Source organism: Falco biarmicus, chromosome 17, assembly GCF_023638135.1.
Source record: "Falco biarmicus isolate bFalBia1 chromosome 17, bFalBia1.pri, whole genome shotgun sequence".
Lineage (NCBI taxonomy): Eukaryota > Metazoa > Chordata > Aves > Falconiformes > Falconidae > Falco > Falco biarmicus.
The window spans coordinates 4,599,967-4,617,295 of record NC_079304.1 but is presented as its reverse complement, the minus strand read 5'-3'; the positions used below and the strand labels follow the sequence as shown (position 1 = coordinate 4,617,295).

General features: G+C 54.9%; 1 protein-coding gene across 5 annotated transcripts in view; it reads left to right on the top strand.

Annotated features, from left to right (window-relative positions):
* MLLT6 (MLLT6, PHD finger containing) overlaps nt 1-14,702 on the top strand; it is a 46,770-nt gene extending 32,068 nt beyond the window's left edge. For all 5 annotated transcript variants that reach the window (XM_056362208.1, XM_056362207.1, XM_056362212.1 and 2 more), the window contains exons 10-20: nt 183-773; nt 2,261-2,442; nt 3,187-3,304; nt 6,969-7,035; nt 7,407-7,549; nt 7,841-8,029; nt 8,230-8,318; nt 8,738-9,093; nt 9,230-9,338; nt 10,856-11,233; nt 12,071-14,702. In XM_056362208.1, the coding sequence (XP_056218183.1) occupies nt 183-773; nt 2,261-2,442; nt 3,187-3,304; nt 6,969-7,035; nt 7,407-7,549; nt 7,841-8,029; nt 8,230-8,318; nt 8,738-9,093; nt 9,230-9,338; nt 10,856-11,233; nt 12,071-12,115 (2,267 nt within the window). In that variant the 3' untranslated portion in view covers nt 12,116-14,702. The remainder of the gene's footprint in view (nt 1-182; nt 774-2,260; nt 2,443-3,186; nt 3,305-6,968; nt 7,036-7,406; nt 7,550-7,840; nt 8,030-8,229; nt 8,319-8,737; nt 9,094-9,229; nt 9,339-10,855; nt 11,234-12,070) is intronic.
* The last annotated feature ends 2,627 nt before the right edge of the window (nt 14,703-17,329 follow it).

The following is a 17,329-nucleotide window of genomic DNA, read 5'->3' as shown; positions in this document are numbered from 1 at the left end:
CTGGTTGTGTGCACATCTCGTGCTTGCTAGAGAGCATCAAAGCAACGGGCTGGGAGGTGACAGGGATGGCCTTTGGCTCCATAACGAGCCTGTGCTAGAGGACCTGTGTTGTGACTGTGCTCCAGTTGCCTTATGGGCTGCAGCACTGCTATCACGAGCTTTCCTATATCTGCTTTCCCCAGGTACCTCCTGCAGCAACTTGCAGTGCTCCCAGGACTTTGTGACATTCCCCAAGCTTGAGCAGGACGACGAGAAGTATCGGAAGCCTGTCTCTTCCTCTTCTTCTTCCCACTGCTCCCCTCTGTATGAAGGCCAGAAGGGGGACATCTTTGAGCAGAAGGTGATCTTCTCGGGCTTTGGGTCTATCATGCGCTTCTCCACCTCCACGGTGAGCCAGCAGAGAGGCCGTGATGCTTCCCCCGTGGACTATAAGGCCTCGAACCCTGTCAGCGGTCCTTCGGTGGGGACCAGTGGAACCAGCGGAGGCAGCAGCAGCCACAAGCGCATGCCATCCCTCAGCATGGAGGAGGGAGAGGTGCTGAAGGAGAAGAAGCACAAGGGTAGCAAGAAAAACAAGCATGGGCCTGGAAGGCCAAAAGGGGGCAAAAGCAAAGAGATTTTGGGTGCCCAGCTGGCTGGGTCCACGTCAACTTCCTCGTCACCCTTCTCCGGGGGCTCCCTTGTTAGCTCCAGCATCGGCAGCTCTTCACGGTCCTTCAGCCACACGGGGAATCTGCCCAGCCTCAGCATGGAGTCGCCGCTGCTGGGTTCAGGTATGTTCCCCCTTAGGGCTCCAGGTGTGCACGGTTCCTCCCAGCTGTGCTGTCTTTTTCATCACATTTGGCTGGTGTCTGGACCTGTCTGCACAGAGTCCAGTCCCTTTAATTTAGTCCCAGGAGCTATAAAAATCCACATCTGGGTCTCCCCTTCCCATCTTGGCCTTCATCCTAGAATCTCCTCCAGCTCAGCTTCTTTATCATTGGTGCTGGGCTACAGATCTGAGCTGGGGGGCATTTCAAACCCTTTTTGCCCAAGTGCTGGAAAACCTCAGCTAGCCAGAGCTTAATTTCCAAAGCTATAGAGAGGGATATTCACAAATGAAACTGCAACAATCACAATCTGACCCTAAATGAGGGACTCTCACAAGTAGTCCGAGTTTAACCCCTCTTTTAAAAGCAGAACCTCTCATCCTGATTTTACCACATCCATGTAGGGTTGGGAGACTGGCATGCCACTAACTCTGCTGAGAGGCTTACAGCTGTTCCCAGCCCGAGTCCTCTTCCTTGGCCTGGCAGGGATGAGGGCAGCCGGGCCATGTGGCAGGAAAGGGTTAAGGCAGCAGGCAGAGGAGGGGCCTGCTGCTCTGGGCTGAGGTTTGACACTGTTCTGGCAGCAGAACTTGTCATCGGTCTATTGTGGGTTGTTTGCAGATGCTCCAATTTAGGTCAGATTGCAAGGGAGGGAGGGGGAGGAAGGTATAATTTTGTGTGTGCCTGGGAGCCCTGGCCCATTTGTCTGTGCTGCCTGAGAGGGGAGGGGAGCTGCAAGAATTGATGCAACTTCCATAATCACAACCTTAGGCCAATTTTTTTTTTTTTTTTGCCTCCCCTCTGGAACAACAAAGGGATGTTTCAAAGAGGAGGAGGCTGCCAGGCCCCGCTCTCCTGCCTGCTTGTTCTCCCATTCTTTTCTTGCGGAGAGATGTTGGCAGGGCTCTGAAGGACCCAGCTTTGAGCACTGTCTCTGCTGTGTGCATGAGCCAAGGGGAAGTCAGATGGGTTCCCTCCCTCAGCAGCAGTTCTCTCCTCACCCTTTCTTCCTCATGTATCTGTCCATGCCCCACCGTGGTCCCTGGGCATCACAGAAGCAGACAGGTTAGCTCAGGAAGAGTTTGGTCTCTTGGCTAGCAAGGGCAGCAGAGAGTGTGACTCTTTTGAGTCTACCACCCGCTTCTGCCACTGACTCGTGCCTTCGGTGAGTCACTATATGCTGTTATTTCTCTGTCAAGATTGCGTTGGGGTGCGAGGAGCAAAGGAGGGGGGAGGAGGCAAGGCTGGAAAACTCGGTGCTACCTTTTGGTAGAAGGATTGTGGCCACCCTTGCTGCATGCCAGGCCATGAGATGCTGGAAGTGCATGTTATACTTGGTCTTGTGCATTGGTGCCACCCTCCCTTCCTGAGATGGAGCCCTGCAGAAAGCCAGCTGCTTCCAGGCCATCGGAGGGGAGTGTGGCTCTCTAACACGTCTCCTCCCCTTGCAGGGATCTACACCAGTAACAAGGACCCTATTTCCCACGGGGGCGGAGTGCTCCGAGCTGTGTGCAGTACACCCCTCTCCTCCAGCCTGCTGGCACACCAGGGTACGTCGTCTCTCCCACAGCTCAACCGGTCTCCCTTTGCTAGCACCATCCCAGCTTCCTCCTCCTCGGTCTCCACCACGCAGGTAAGAACATCAGGACCAGGAGAGGGACTGTAGTTCAGGAGATCTTTGGACAGAGCAGGGCCAGTTTGTGGGCACAGAGGAGTTGCTTTTTCCACTTGGGAACAGCTACTCTTCCTTCACTTTGGAGAGGAGCTGCCAACTGCAGCTTCCCTTCGAGTCAGTAGAAAGAAGTAGACAATTTTGTGTCGCAGCCCACGCGGCTTCTTTTGGGGTGGGAGGAATTGCAACCTAAAAGGACACATTGCTTTTCCTTGACCGTAAGGGGAGCACAGACGGTGCCCAGGTAGCGGAGGCCTGGCTGTTGGCGTGTGCTGTGTCCGTGCTGCTCATCCCCTGCTGCTCGACTGGATCGTGCCGCCAGTGCCAGCCCTACCTTTGCTCTGCAGCACAGATAACTTGGTGGGAGGGCTCGCACGTCCCAGCTGGGTGGGCTGAGCGTGTGCCAGGAGACGGAGCCATGGCCTTTGTCGGGAGCTCACTGTGAGAGGTGTTTTGCAGGGAGAAGAGAGTTAGTTTTACAGCCTCCGTGTTAACATGGCTCAGTCAGACCTCTTGGCTCTGAGATGGGGCTGGGAAGATTTCAACTGTCTAGTGAGACTTCCAAGGAGATATTTTTAACACTCTCTCTCATGAGCAAGCTGGGTTCAGCAGTCAGGAAGAGATGGAATAATGAAGTTACTTTCCTCTTGCCTTTTTCAGAAGTCGTTTTTCTCTCTCCCCACCCCTCCTTGTTTTGCCGTGTAGGTGTTCTCACTGGCAGGTTCAACATTTAGCCTCCCTTCCTCACATATTTTTGGAAGCCCCCTCACATCTGGGCTATCAATCAACCCGCTCTTAAATCAGTCGGAAAGCAGCCGGGCAGGTACGTGAATCAGAAGGTATGTGAGTTTGGACTTCCAAAGGGGTCTCCCTGGAAGAGTCGAGACAACTGCATCCATAGTTCTCCAGCTGCCCTTCCTGCTTGCTCCCATCCTATGCGTGTGAGAGCCAGGGGCTAGGAGAGAGGGACAGTGGCTTTTTCCCCAGGGCAGGGGGTGCTTGTGTTTGCCTTAATGAAGCGCTGGCTTGCAATCCTGTAAAAGCACATCTGCTGGTGCGTCCGCTGGATAACGTGTGTCCCTGGATGTGCACTAGAAAAGTGCAAGGATATTAAGTCCTTCCCTGCAGAGAGCTGTTGTCTTTTTACACACTAAAGCTGTACAAAGCGAGCAAAAACTACTGTGAGCTTTTGCTTGCTCAAAATTAGTTAAAAGTATTTCTTGGGGTTTTGTTTTCTGTGTTTCTTTTTAAATGAGAGAGAACCCACACTCTTAATTTTCATCTTCCATTTCTGTTTTGAGTTACTTTCTGCCCTTCCCCTTTGGCTTTGTCATGAATGCAACAAAATCTACTGTTTTCAACTTCCAAACGTGAATGTGCCAACACTGAATTACTTACAACTGCTCATTTTTTCCCACCAAGGCAAATTCATTTTTCTTGGAAAATTGCCTGGTTAATAAGCAGGAAACTTGAAGTATCGTACAATTTCTTTTTTCCCCAAACAGAGTGGGCCTGATTTTTGATTTGCACCAGTAGTTAAACAAAAGCACCCTCCTGATTTTCAGATGTTGCAGTTAGCGGTGCAACTGTCTCATGCTCCCCTAGCCCAGAAATGCTGGCAGCTCAGCATGCTGGATGCTGAACTCCTGGGAGGTGAAACTCTGCCCAGCGTCACACTGAGTGACAAGCACTTTAAAACACACAGTCCTCGTTCGAGGCGGCTCTGAGTTTTCCAGATAATCTGACACCAGTGTGCCCTTACTTGCCTTAACAAGTGTGCATGCCTGCATGTAAAGCATGAATGACCACGTATGCTTATTTAGGACCTTTGCAAGCTCATGGAAGGTGCCTGTCTGTCTCTCCGTGTGTCCCTGGCAGTATTTTGTCTGTGTGCCCCCCACAGCAGTTTGCGTCTGCTTGAGTGCGATGGGAAGGGAACTGCGCCGCTGACCCCAGTGGGAGTCAAGGCCGTTGCACGGGAGCTGTGAGTCAGGAGTGATTCAGTCACCTGAAATTAAGGAAAGAATGGGACGATTCAAAGAGTTATTCTTTCCTCGTGGCAATCAGCAAGAGAGATGACCCACTGCCACTTCCCCTTGGCTGTTATTTTGGCAAGGTGCTGACAAGGGAAGGAAGAGAGTGAACTGTCAGGAATAGCCCTGTGGTTCAGGCACAACACGGAGGCTTGGCAGTCTGGGTGCTGTTCCAGCCCTGCGGCTACTAATGGATGAATCATGGAGGCAAAATCCAACATCCAAAGTGCTCAAAAAAGCTTGATCCTTAGTTTCCATTTCCAAGATTGCTCTTTTTGTTTGACTGGGATCTTCTAAGCTTCAGGACATGGGGTTTTTTTTCCCGTTCCAGGCAGCCTTCACAACAGCTTCTGGGTTTTGTCACGTTTAAGGTTTGTCCATCACTATCTCCTGCTGGAGCTGGTGGCCCAGAGGGTGTTAAGCCAAATTCACTTTTTTTTTTTTTCCAGGGGGATTAATTAAGATGCATTAAACTTCCTGCGTGGGGCCATTTTCACTTAAAAGCCTGGTAACTGTTTTAATCCCAGGTCATTAACGGGGCGTTGTGAAGTTTTAAGTAATCCTGCCTTTTCTGTAATTCAGATTACTTTTCCTGAGAGTGTCTGTGTAGACAGATCCCATGGAGACATAGCTTTCATTGCAGTAATATTTGAGCTTTTCACAATTTTAACGTGATCCAGGGAAATGGTGTTACCCTGTCTTACAGGTGGGGGAACTGAGAAACTGTTATCACTGATGCAGGTTGATACCAGGGTGCCTTTGGCAGTACGAAAAGTCTGATTCTTATCTTCCCACTCCCTTGGCTACTGTCTAGTTCTTCCTCCCACAGCTTGTCCTGGATCCTGCCTCATTATGATGACAGACCAAATGTATTTATCTTCTCTAGTTGTCTTCAAGCCTCTTTTTTTCATACTTGCTGCCTTGGAAAGTGCTGTCTCTGTGTGATAACTCAGTCGTCTCCCCGTTCTGTAGACAACAGGGTGGTGTTGGCCAGGAGATAACTGAATACGGAGCCTGGTACTGTTTCAAAAAGCCAGAATTGTATAGATGTGTGCAGTCTCCCTGGGCTGCAGGCGAACAACGTGACGGTAACAAGCAGGCGGTCAAAGCTTAACTGAATGTTTATTGGGTTGCAAGTTCAAACAGTTGCGGCAGAGCTGCACACGGTGGGCTGCGAATGTTTTTCAAAGGGTTTAGGTGGTCTTTGGGTGGAAACGATGCTGAGAAGCAGTGCTGTGGTCTGACCGTTCCCAGCCTTCTGGTAGCTTGATCCTGGTTGGAGAACTTAGGAAGATTTCATGCCTTGTGGTGTTCCCTGAAATCAAGATTTGTCTCCACGTGGCATCTTATATTGGGAGGCTGCTGTTGACTGGCAACCACTGGTCACCTCCAGAAAGCAGTGGCTTCTCCCCAGAGGGGTGGACCGGTTGTAATTGATGGTCAGAAGGATGTCCCCGTGGGGATGAAGGAGTGAGGATCCCACTCGTACCTGTCTGTAGGAGCTGCCGAACAACAGCTGCGTTTGCTTGTTCTCAGCAGTAGAAAATACCCTGCTCAGGGCATTACACTGTAAATCACAGCGTTCCCTGCAGGAGACTTCCTGGATTCTTGCACATAAGAAATGTCTCTTATTGTGTGAAGAAGAGGAGGGGCAAGTCAGCCAGCTGGTGCAGGCTGTAGTCACAACATCTGACATGTCCCAGAGCGAGGGGAACGTGTGTTTATGGCCTGGCAGGCTCTGGGGGTGGAAAGCAAATGGCAGATAAATATACTTCCCTTCTTGATTACTCTTTGGACGGGAGATCTCCGCACGTGTGCACGCGCGCAGCGGCTCTGTCGCCAGCACTGTCGTGTCCCAGCTCCCTGGGACAGAGGGATGGGGGGGGGGGGGGGGCGCCGTTTCTGGACACTGAAGTTTTTTAGAAAGGAGCTGAGAATCTGGAAACTTTGGAGGACCCCAGCTGGGTTTCGGGAAAGATCCTGGAAGCACAGGGGTGCAGCGGCACTGTGTGCGGGGTTGGTTCATCCCCGCAGGCTCAGCAGAGCGCCTTCCACCCCCGCAGCTTTACAGCTGAAGGCGAACCCGCTTTCTGCGGCTGGGGGGGGGGGGGGGGGGGGGGGGCGCGGGTCCGGGGCTGCCCCTCGCCCCACGGCCCCGCGTTGCCCCTTCGCCCGGCCGCTGCCGAGAGTGGGGGGTTGGGGGGGTGGCGGGGGTGACCTTGCCAGGGTGACATCCCCCCCCCCCCCCGCTCCCAGCGGCGGTGTGACACAGGGTGACACGCAGTGCCACCAGCCCCTCCCCCGGCGGGCGGGGCCCTCCGCAGTGGCGGGGCGCTGCGCTGCTCGGTGCTGCCATCTAGCGGGGAGCGGCGCCGCCGCCCCCGGGGACACCGGGGCACCTGCCGGGGCTGGCGCCTATGAACACGGGGCCTCTCTGTCCCTCTCCCCACCCAGAGCCGGACCTGGAGGACTGCAGTTTTGGCTGCCGAGGGACGTCGCCCCAGGAGAGCCTCTCATCCATGTGAGTGTCCTTCAGGAGCCCTCCCCTGCTGCCTCCGCACCCGCGGGGGCACGGCGGTACCCCGGGAAGCGTTGGGATGACATAGCAAGGAAAGGGAAGAAGACCGGGGGGCTGGGGGGGGGAAAGCAGGGCCAGCTGCTTCCCTCCTCTTTGGGGCTGGGAATGGGGTGGGATGAGGCAGGTTTGCTTTTTAATACCAGCCAGGGCTGCTAACAGGAGCAGAGGGCTCTCCTGACGTGCAGCGGAGGAGGCTGAAGCTGGGAGGGATGCAGGCGCTCCCGGTGTGAGGCAGAGATGTGGGGAGAAGGGAGCAGAGGAGCGCAGGTGGAGACCGGGGAAGCATCTCTGACGTCTCCTCAACCCTTCCCCAGGTCCCCCATCAGCAGCCTGCCAACCCTCTTTGACCAGACGGTGTCCTGTAGCAGCAGTGGGCAGCTGGAGAATGTTCCCCAGGCTACTCCAAACATTGAGCAGCTCCTGGAGAAGCAGGGCAACGGGGAAGCCGGCGTAAACAGTGAGTCACTTGGGGCTCACTCGGGGCACGGGCTGTGGGAAGAGGTCCTTGTGCATGTTTCTTTGGGAGCCAGCTGGGATTTTGCCCACAGGCAAAGGAGCCGGGTGGGGTACAAAGCACTAGTCTGTGCAGTGGGGGAGTAGCTGGCAGTGGGACTGTGACCTGGGGCCAGTCTCCATCCCCAGTGTGGTCTGATTGTGGTACCTCCTGTGGATCCCCTTCTCCTCTTTCCTCCATCCCCCATTCTCTCCTCCAACCCTGTCCCCCTTCCCCTCCTTCCGTTCCCTGCAGTTGTAGAAATGCTCAAAGCCCTGCACTCGCTGCAGAAGGAGAATCAGCGGCTCCAGGAGCAGATCATGACACTGACAGCCAAGAAGGAGCGTTTGCAGCTCCTCAATGTCCAGCTCTCCGTCCCTTTCCCCGTGGTGACCAGCAGCAACGGCTCAGGCAGCCAGGCCCAGTACATCCTGCCTCCCAACGGTGAGGGGACCGGTGGGATGCATCGCCCTGCGCCCTTTCATGGTGGTGCCCTGGGGTGGGCAGGAGGGGGTCACAGTGGGGAGGATCTGACCCATTTATCTCTCTGTAGCCACTGGCAGTATGCACTGTCCCCTGCTATTGCTGTGGCAACATCAGGCTCCACCCCTGACTCTGCATCCTTACTTCTTTCCTCTGTACAGTCTGCAACAACGATTCCCTGAGCATCAGCAAGAGCCCCCCGTGCAAGAACAGCTTCGGGATCGAGAACTCGCTCTCCACTTCCTCTGAGGTACACTGGCCACCGCATCCGCCAGCCAGCTGGGGAAGGGACCTGGGGAGGGAACAGAGCAGTGCAGTCCCAGTACTTGTGACTTGATAGCCAGCTCCTAAAGCTTTGTAGTCCAGGCCCAGAAATCAGGTTTCGTTCCCTGGAGTTCCCGTTCTTCAGTTCATCTCAGTGCTGAGGGTCTGAGTAGAGTAGCTGAGTCTGCGGGCGTGAGATGAGAATGCTTCTAGGTTATTCTGGCTGCACTTCTAGACATCCAGCAAAGCCTGGCTGAGTTCTGGGACCCCTCTGAGCGTACACCTGCACTTGCACTTACAGTCCCCCTTCCCACCTCCAGCTCCTGCCCAAAGCACCCTCAGAGCTGAGCTGACCTTTCACAAGCTGCCCCAAGTCCGATGCTCTTATGTCCGTTTCTCCCCCAGGACCCTCATTCAGGTTGCCCCAGCAGGAGCAGCTCTTCCCTGTCCTTCCACAGCACTCCTCCGCCCCTGCCCATGCTGCAGCAGAGTCCTGCCTCGCTACCCCTGCCCGGGGTGCAGCAGGTGAATGGCCTGGCCAGGGTGGCAGGCAGCGGGCTGGGGGGAGGCACCACTGCCAGCCACAGCCTCTCCACGGTGCCCATGGTGGACGGCCTGATGGGGACCCTGGCAGGAGGCCAGCAGATGCCCATCAACGGGATCCTGGGGAATCTGAACGGAGCTCAGGCCGCCCAGCCTCCAAGCGCGCTGACGCAGGCGAGCGGGCCTCCGACCTTGCAGCTCTCCACCAGCCTGAGCAGGTGAGGATGGGGAGCCCGCGGGGACAGCCCTGCCCTCTCCAGCAGAAGCCTAGCACCGGGAGGGAGGGAGGGAGGCCCTGTGCATGCAGGACCAAGACGGGCTGTGCTGACATTCCCTGCCCTGCTCCCCTTGCAGCATGCCCAGCCTGAGTCCCCTGACAGAGCAGCAGCGGCACGTCTTGCACCAACACGAACAGCAGCTCCAACAGCTTCAGCAGCTCCTAACTTCCCAGCCGCTTAATCCGGTAAGCGTGCCTGCTGGCACCTTTTATCTGATGAACTGTTTAATGGGAAAGCCTCAGAGCAGAGACCAAAACACCGGGCTCGCTCCTTCACATGAATCCCCTGCCCACAGGGCTGCAGAGCCATGTGCCTTTTCCGTGGTTCCCGGCTGCTGTGGGTGGAGTGAGGAGAAAGGCTTTAGGCAGGAAGGTGCGGCACCTCCTGGAGGAGAGGAGATGGGGATTTGAACTTCTTTGTACAAAGGAAAAAATTTAATCTGCGTTTCCCACATCCTGAGGGTGTGAGAACATGGTAACGCTAAGCCACTGTAAAATCGGGAGTGCTGTTACCTCCTCCAGCCATCTTTGAATGCAAATCGTGTCTGCTCCTGCTGCCGCGAGCACCCTGGTCTCTGGGCTTGCAGATGTGCTGAGGCCCACAGAAGAAGAGGAACTCGCTTGAAGCCACTGCTTGAGGTTAGAAAGAGATAAGCACCAAATTGTTCAGTCCTGAGGCAAGTGAGCTGTGTCTGGGCACATTGACACGGAGAACTGGAGATGCCAGGGGGACTGTGTGGGTGGCTGAGGACTTCGGGGTCAGAAAAAGGATCAGGCAGCTGTTCTGAGGATCTTGGCTCTCTGCCTGCATCCTCTTGGGTAAAACAGCAGCCCCGTCCCAGGCTGTTGTGGGAATGGCTGCGTGGATCGATGGTAAACAAGCCCCCGAGTGTGTAAGAACCACATTCATTTGCCCAGCAGAAGCCTGTTTGGTGTCCCTCCCCTGCGGTGAGTTGCACGGGAGCGCTAACAGTTCCCGTCAATGAAGCTGTGTTCGTTTATGTCTCCCATGAACTTGGCCCGTTGCTTTGGATAGATTTCTGGGTCAGGCTATTTATAACCCAGGAAAAGCAAATTTCAAAGGGCTGCTTTTTACAGCAGCTGATGTCACCGTGTCATCAGCTGCATCCCTGTGGGTACGGGCACAATGTCAGCTCTCAGCCTGCCGCATTGGTCGATGGTTGCTATAGTGATTTCCGCAGTTTGCTTGGATTCGAGGGCATCCCTCGGGGTGCAGGTGAGCTGTGGCCCTCATCCCCCCCGAGGCCGAGGCCGGCTCACCTACGCTGACCCTGCGGGTCAGGGCTGAGCTGTGAAGCAGGACGGGCTGGGGAAGGAAATGAGCAGCCGGTCTCGACGTTCAGGACGGTGAACGCCGCAGATTTAAAATCCATGGGTCAATTGAGTGGAAAGAGCTGAGCAGATTTGTGTGCCTGTAGGTGTCTTAGGGAGGGTTAGTTAATCCTGCGCTTCAGGAAACGACGGGATTGGAAAGGTCCTAAGCGCAGGCTGTGAATGAACACGGGACAGACTGTTCCTCTCTGCGTGTAGAGGTGGGATCAAGGGGACTTTCTCCGTGTCCCCAGTAGCGTTGCCTGGGGTGGACTGTGCCCGTGTGGCTCCTGGCTCCTTTGTGTTAGGTGTCACCTCTTCCTGTGCCCTTTGCCCCTCCTTTGACTTCTCTTCCTCGCCCTTCCCTGCAGGAGCAGCAGGCCCTGGTGTTCCAGATGATGCAGCAAATCCAGCAGAAGAGGGAGCTGCAGCGGCTGCAGATGACAAGCTCGTCCCAGCTGTCCATGACCAGCCTCCTGGCAGCCACCTCCGCCCCCCTGCACTCCAGCACCAGCGCCCTGATGACCTCGGCCCCTCAGCCGCCCCCCAGCAGCAGCTCCCTCATGGCCTCCCTCTCCCCGCAGCAGCTCAACCCTAGCAATGCCCTCATGGCCCCCCAGGCCACCCCACCGCTCAACGCTCCTGGGAACAGCCTCCTGGCTTCGGGGACAGGCATCCCTCCCGTCCTTACAGCACAGACTAACCCGTTTCTCAACCTGCAGGCTGATGGCAACACCCCGAAAGGAACGGTGCGTATGCTGCTAGCACTACCCTAACCCCACTGAGCTCGTGGTGCTAGGCGCTGTACAGACCTGGGGAGAGACAGTCTGCGCTACAGTTAACGTGGGGGACCGAGGGCGCCGCTTAGGCAACAGGGCCAGAACGCTCGGCTGGCTTTGCTGCATCCCTGACTAGCCAGAGTCACATCCTGATCCTACCTCCAAGGACTTCTGTAGGGCCCAGGCAGGGTCGTGGGTAGGCACAGAGCCTCCCGAGGTGCCCTTCTGTGTCTGCGTGCAGACAGGCGCCAGACCTGCTGCAGGAGCAAGGCAGAGAGAGGCCATAGATTTGTCTCCGTTCACCCTGAGACTTGGATGGGACAATGTCCCCCTGGCAGTGCCGGCCCTACGGGAGCCGCGTGAGGAAATGCGAAGGTGACTGCATGTTGAAACCCAGGGTTTAGGAGGAATCTTGCACCCGAGAGCAGAGGTTGTGAAGAGGTTTACAGCCTCTCTGTAATGCAGCCTTGTACTGGAACACCAGTGTCTAGGGACTGATGGTGTGATACTTTCATCTCTCCTCCATCCCTCCCCTGGCCTGTTCCTGTACCCAGAAGGTCCAGCCCTGGTTGGAGACATTTGGGAGCCAAAGGCCAGGGTTGAGGGGCCAGTTCGGCCTGAACTGGGCACAGGGGAAACCCGGGGCTCCCGTGTCTCCATTGATCTCGGAGGAGCCTGAGCGGTGGCGGTGAGCAGGGCCAGGTCCGCAGCACAGCAGGGCTCTCTGCTTCTGCCCCCTTGGGTTGCTGCCCGTCCGGTACTGATACCTGTCTCCTCTGCGTCTCTTTTTCTGTTTGTTTTTTAAAGAGCATGAATGAAAAGGGAGCTCCTCTTACCCAGGACAAGGGCTAAGCTCCCCCCTCACCCCGAACAAACCAGCAGCCAACTCCTCTCAGCCAGGGGAATGTGGCTTTCCAGTCAACTTTGATACTGTTAGAGCAATGAGCACAAGGCTTCCAAGAAGCATTTCCTGCCGCTGGGCAATGCCAAGAGGTGCTTTGGAAGACAGTACGTCTCTGACCGAGCCCTGGTATCGCGAGGAGTGAAGGTGGGGGGCTGCCTGCCACCCTGGTCCGTGCCACACATGCTCAAAGCGAAGCTGTGTTTCCACGCAGGCTGGAGGAGTGAGTTACCACCAGATGCCTGCCAGTCTCGAGCGTGTTGACGTGTGTGTAGCCCCGCAGGCCAAGGCGCTAGAGACCATCGAGCATCCTTGGCCAAGACCTTGGTGGAGGGAGGTCCCTCTGCTGAGGGCTCCTTTCTGCACGGTGCCGAGGAATCTGGCAGTGCCCTCGGAGGCAGCATGGGATGTGACACAGCTGGGGAAGTGGGACGTGGTGGCAGTGCCTACGTGGTCTGCTTCGTCCAGATGGGGAGGTTAAGAAGAAGTCCTGTAGCTGAGATTTCTCACCTGCTTTTCATCTGCTGGGCTCTTGGGATGCTCTTCTTTCTATAGCCATCGTACGAAGCCCCGACACCTCAGCTGGATCCAAACCCAGCCTGAACAGACATGAGTGGTGGAGCGATGGGTAAGGACCGGTGCTGGGGGAGGAGGTGAAAGCCACCTACTTCTGTCAAGGACGTTGCCACATCTGCTCTGCCAGCTGCTGTCGGTTCGGTGCTGTACTTTTCACGTGAAAAGCACACTCCTGCTCCTTGTGCCATCTCTCACTCTTTCCTTCCAAGATTTCCAAAGGCTAAAATTCCAGCTTGCAAAAAGGGGCTGTAGCTAGCGTTACCCCTGTTGTTAGCCAGCTTCAGGAGGTGCATTTGAACCCGGCAGCTGTTTCCCAGGGCTGAGCTGGGAGGTAGGAATGTGTGTGGGGAAGAGAGAGTCCCAGATCTGGTCCCTGTTCTTTCTTACCCACCGCAAATCGCTCCGGTCTGGCAAAACCACGTTCTTCCACTGGTCTTGGGCACTTGTGAAAAGGGATCTCCAAGCAATGGGACAATGACCAGTCTCCTGAGCTAGGACATTGGACCCTTCGTTGTTTTCCACCTTTTGACCTTAACTCCGTCTTGCAGCCTGGAACCTCAGCAAAGAAATCTGCTTCCTCTGAGCTTGGATGCGATGGATTGATTGAAGGACAGGTGGGGCAGCTCCGGGGGAAGGGGAACATCTACGTCAAACGTACAAATGCCCCTTCTTTTCCTCATCCCCTGGTTAAATCCAGAGCTTCTGGGGGCAGGCGGGAAGACTCCAGCTAATAGCAACTCTGAGGGTCTTAAAAAAGAAAAAAAAAGAAAAAAAAAAAAGAAGCTGTCAGACCTTAACGGATATTTTTCAGCACATTCCCACTGCCTCTTACACTAGTTTGCACTATTCAAATTTGTCAGCAGTGGGTCTGTGCTGATAGTACTAGAAAAGCTTGTTATAGGCAAAACTCATCTGCTAAATATCTTTTTTCCATTTTATTTTATTTTATTTCTTTTGGTTTGGTTTTGTTTGTTTGGAAGATTGTCACCACAATGGTTGAATAAGGCTAAAAGGAGAGAAAATACCTTTCTGATTTCAGCCTCCAGTTCTGTGAACTGGGCAGAACACTGCTGTCTGCTCAGAAATATATATATATTATATATATATATAGTTTTTTTTTTTATAAAGAAAAGCTAATGTTTTAACAAGGTTAAGAAGCTATTGGAAAGATGGAGATGGCAGCTAAAAGTAGAAAAATGGGGGGGGGGGGGGGGGGGGGGGAAGTCCCTTTTTTGCAGCCTCTGCAGCACAGCCTAGAGAGAAGCACCGAACGTGGCTCTTGCTGACACGTCCCCTGTCCCCAGCCGCCCCCCGAGGAGGGCACGGGCTGAGCGGTGCCACCTTCCATCCACCTGGGACTTACTCTGAACCGAGATCTTTCCGTTGCAAACGCTTTGACTCATTTTGCCTCCCTGTCCCCGAAATTGCTCTTGGCACAATTGTGTGCTTGCACTTTTTTTTTTCCCCCCCCCCCATTTCATTTTCTCCCCCGCCTCCCCCCCACCCCAGCTGTGGTGCTCCCGCTCCCCTCTGCGAGCAGAGGTGCCACCCAAACCCTCTGCTCCGTGCGGGGTCTCTTTTCTGCAGCGGGGGTCCCGCCTTGCTGCCCCCTCTGCAACTGAGGAGCGTTGGGCACGAGAGCAACACGCCGAACGGCTGTTTCGGGGCTGCCACACTAAATCCAGCCCTGAAGTGCCCCGTTTGTGTGTGTGATGCCCCGTAAAGGCTGTACCTACCGCCCTCTGGCCAGCAGCAGGTCCTTGGGTGCTGGGAACAAGCGTTCCTTATCCCTGGGTTGGGGGCAGCATGTGATGGACAGAAGTGTCAGGGGTAAAACAGCGGCTGTTAAATGTGCAGAGGTGGTCTTTGCCGGCTGCTTGCCCAGCTGCGTTTGTCTGGGGTTTGATTTTTTTGTGTTATTGTTTTCCTTTTTTTTTTTTTTTTTTTTTTTTTTTTTTTTAACTCTTTTAAGAGACCATCAGCATGGCCAGCAGACCAGTCCGTAACCACAAGGGGTGACAGCCTGCCCAGACCTGGGCAAACTCTTCCACAATTTAACCACATTTCACGCCCTGGAATTAGAAACATGCCAGTACCAGGAAGAGAGGGGATGGGAAGGAGGGAAGGCTGGTTAGCAGGTATCTATCCCTTAGGAGCGTTGTCTTCCAGGAGAAACAAACCCCATGCTCAGATCAGTGTGTTGGTGCCCAAAATCCTTGGGCAACGACAGAAACCTTGCAGGGGGCCGGTGAGAGGTACGTAACGGTGAGTTTGCAGTCAGGAGGCTGAAATGTGCTGTACAGGGCTCCGCACTGCTACTGGGAAAAATATTTGGGAGCCCACGCGTCAGGAGAGGTTGGAAATCAGAATTCAAGGACTTAGTTTTGTCGGCAGGATCGCTGTTAAAAGCAGGGAGGGCTGAGCTACGCTGCATCCCTGGTTCCCCCTGCTCTGTGCTGGCCACGCCATTGATTTTTGTTGGTGGCAGTAGTTGGAGCATGAAGCCCGTCCGCTCTCCGGGGCTCTCCGGAGCAGGGGGGGACAAGGACGAGTAGGGGAAGAGACATAGAGCACTTACACATTTCTCTGACATCTTCCAAAGGCGCCCGGTCCCTTTGAACCGTGCTCCTTCTCCGATCTCCTCGACCTGTCCTAGAGCCAAAGGTCCCTTTGGCAGGTTGAGGGGAGGAGAAGGGGGCACTGCTGGAAGGTCGAGATTAAACATTTGTATCTCTGTGAAAAAGAGGGAGAGCAGGGGAAAGAGGAAAAAAAAAAAAAAAAAAAAAAGCTAAAGATTATCTGTGTTTCAGTTGCACTGGGGTATGTTTCTTTACCCGTTTTGATGCTAATGTCTCATTTAGTATGTTGCATGTGTCTTTTTCGTTTTGATTTTTTTTAATTAAATAAAAGAGAAAAATGTGTATATTTTTGGCAATTTAAGGTAATGTAGCTAAGATATATTTTTTTCACGCTGCTTGACTGTTCTTTATTATAATAAATAATATTAATATTAATATCAAAGACTTTTTTAATACAGCTAGGCTTTCAAAATGGCCAGGAGAGTAGGGGCTGTGTGATTACCTTCCTGCGTATGTGCTGAGGTCCCGTTGTCTGCAGGGCGCGCGGAGGCACGCGTGGCGCCGTCCCAGGCAGCGATGCATCCCAGGGCGATGTTCTCAGCCTGGCTCCTTCCTTGGCACCTGGGGGGCGAAGGGGGGCCAGGGCAAGCGGGGACCCGTTGGTGGCTGTTCCCCCCAGAGAAGAGCGCTAGCCCCTGCTGATCCGCAGAGCTGCCCAAAACCGAACTCACCAACCTTTTCAGCCTTCCAGCCGGCTCCTCCGGCCTCCCCTCTCCCAAGAGTTTGTTTCTCCTCAACAGCAAAGGGAAGGACTCGTGCTGGTCCTGCTTTGTTCTGGTTTCCGCTCCCCCAGACAGCCCTGCATAGCTGGGGGATGAGGTCTCTGCGGAAAATCTGGTTTGGAAACGTGTCCTGCTCTGGAGAAAACCAACTCCCGCTCCAGGCTCCGCAGTTCTATCTGGCTGGGCACTTGCGTGGGTCTCGTTCCAAAACTGCGTAGTTTTCTGTCTTTTAGCCCACAGGCTCCAGGGTTCCGCCGTCTCCTCCTGCTTCTTCCTCAGAAGCTGGTTTTACCAACCCTTTTTTTTTTTTTTCCCAGTCACAGCCCATCAGCGAGGTGGACCCTGTTTGCCCTCTGGGTTCACAGGGCTCCTTGAAATTCTCCCCCGGCACCTGATTCTCCCACAAGTGCTTTTCTGTCTCATGGACCAACAGTCAGCGCTGCTGCCCCGGGGCGGGGGAAAATCGGAGGCCAAAGAATTTGCCCAGGTTTCTCCAGACAGCCCAAGATCTGCCAGGAGGGGAGCGCAGAGTGAACTGGAGACCCAGGAGTAGACGGTTTTATCTCGACAAGTTGATTTTGGTCAGTTAAAGGGTCATTCAGAGGAGACGGAGTTTGGCAGGCGAGGGCGGCTCTTGCAGAGTCGGGTCATCGGGTGCTCGGGGTCGTTGGGGGAAACTTGCAGCTGGTTTTTGGAAGGGGCAGGGGGTTTGGTGCCTGGTGCCGAGGGCTCGGGCGCGCTCTGCGGTAGCTGGGAGCTGCAAGTGTCTGTTGGTGGTCGGCGCTGCGGCACAGGCTGGCAGGGAGGAGCAGGGGATGCCATGGAGCACCAAGGTCTTGGGTCCAGCTCTGCTGCCTTTCTTGGAGCCCTGAAACACGAAAAAGGCAGGTGCCGCTGGCGCGGTTCTGGCGTGGTTCTCCTCTTGCTACGGCTCGGCTCTCGGTAGCGTGTCTGTTCCTGTTTCGCGTGGATGGAGACTGGAAGGACGACGAGGGGAAGGTGCTGAGCCGCGTACAGTGGTTTTGTGCCTGATGAGCAGGTCGTGGCGTCTTCTCGGACCAGGATAACGGGAGAAACATCTGTAGCAGGTGCACGAAACGTGCCGTCCGAGCAATCCTGCGCAGAGCCCTCCTCTTCCGCAGCCCTCAGACCTGACGTGCTGCCTTCCAAGTCTCTCCCAACTGGTCACCGGTGTCCCCTGGGTGCAGCTGTTGAATGGACAGGGGCT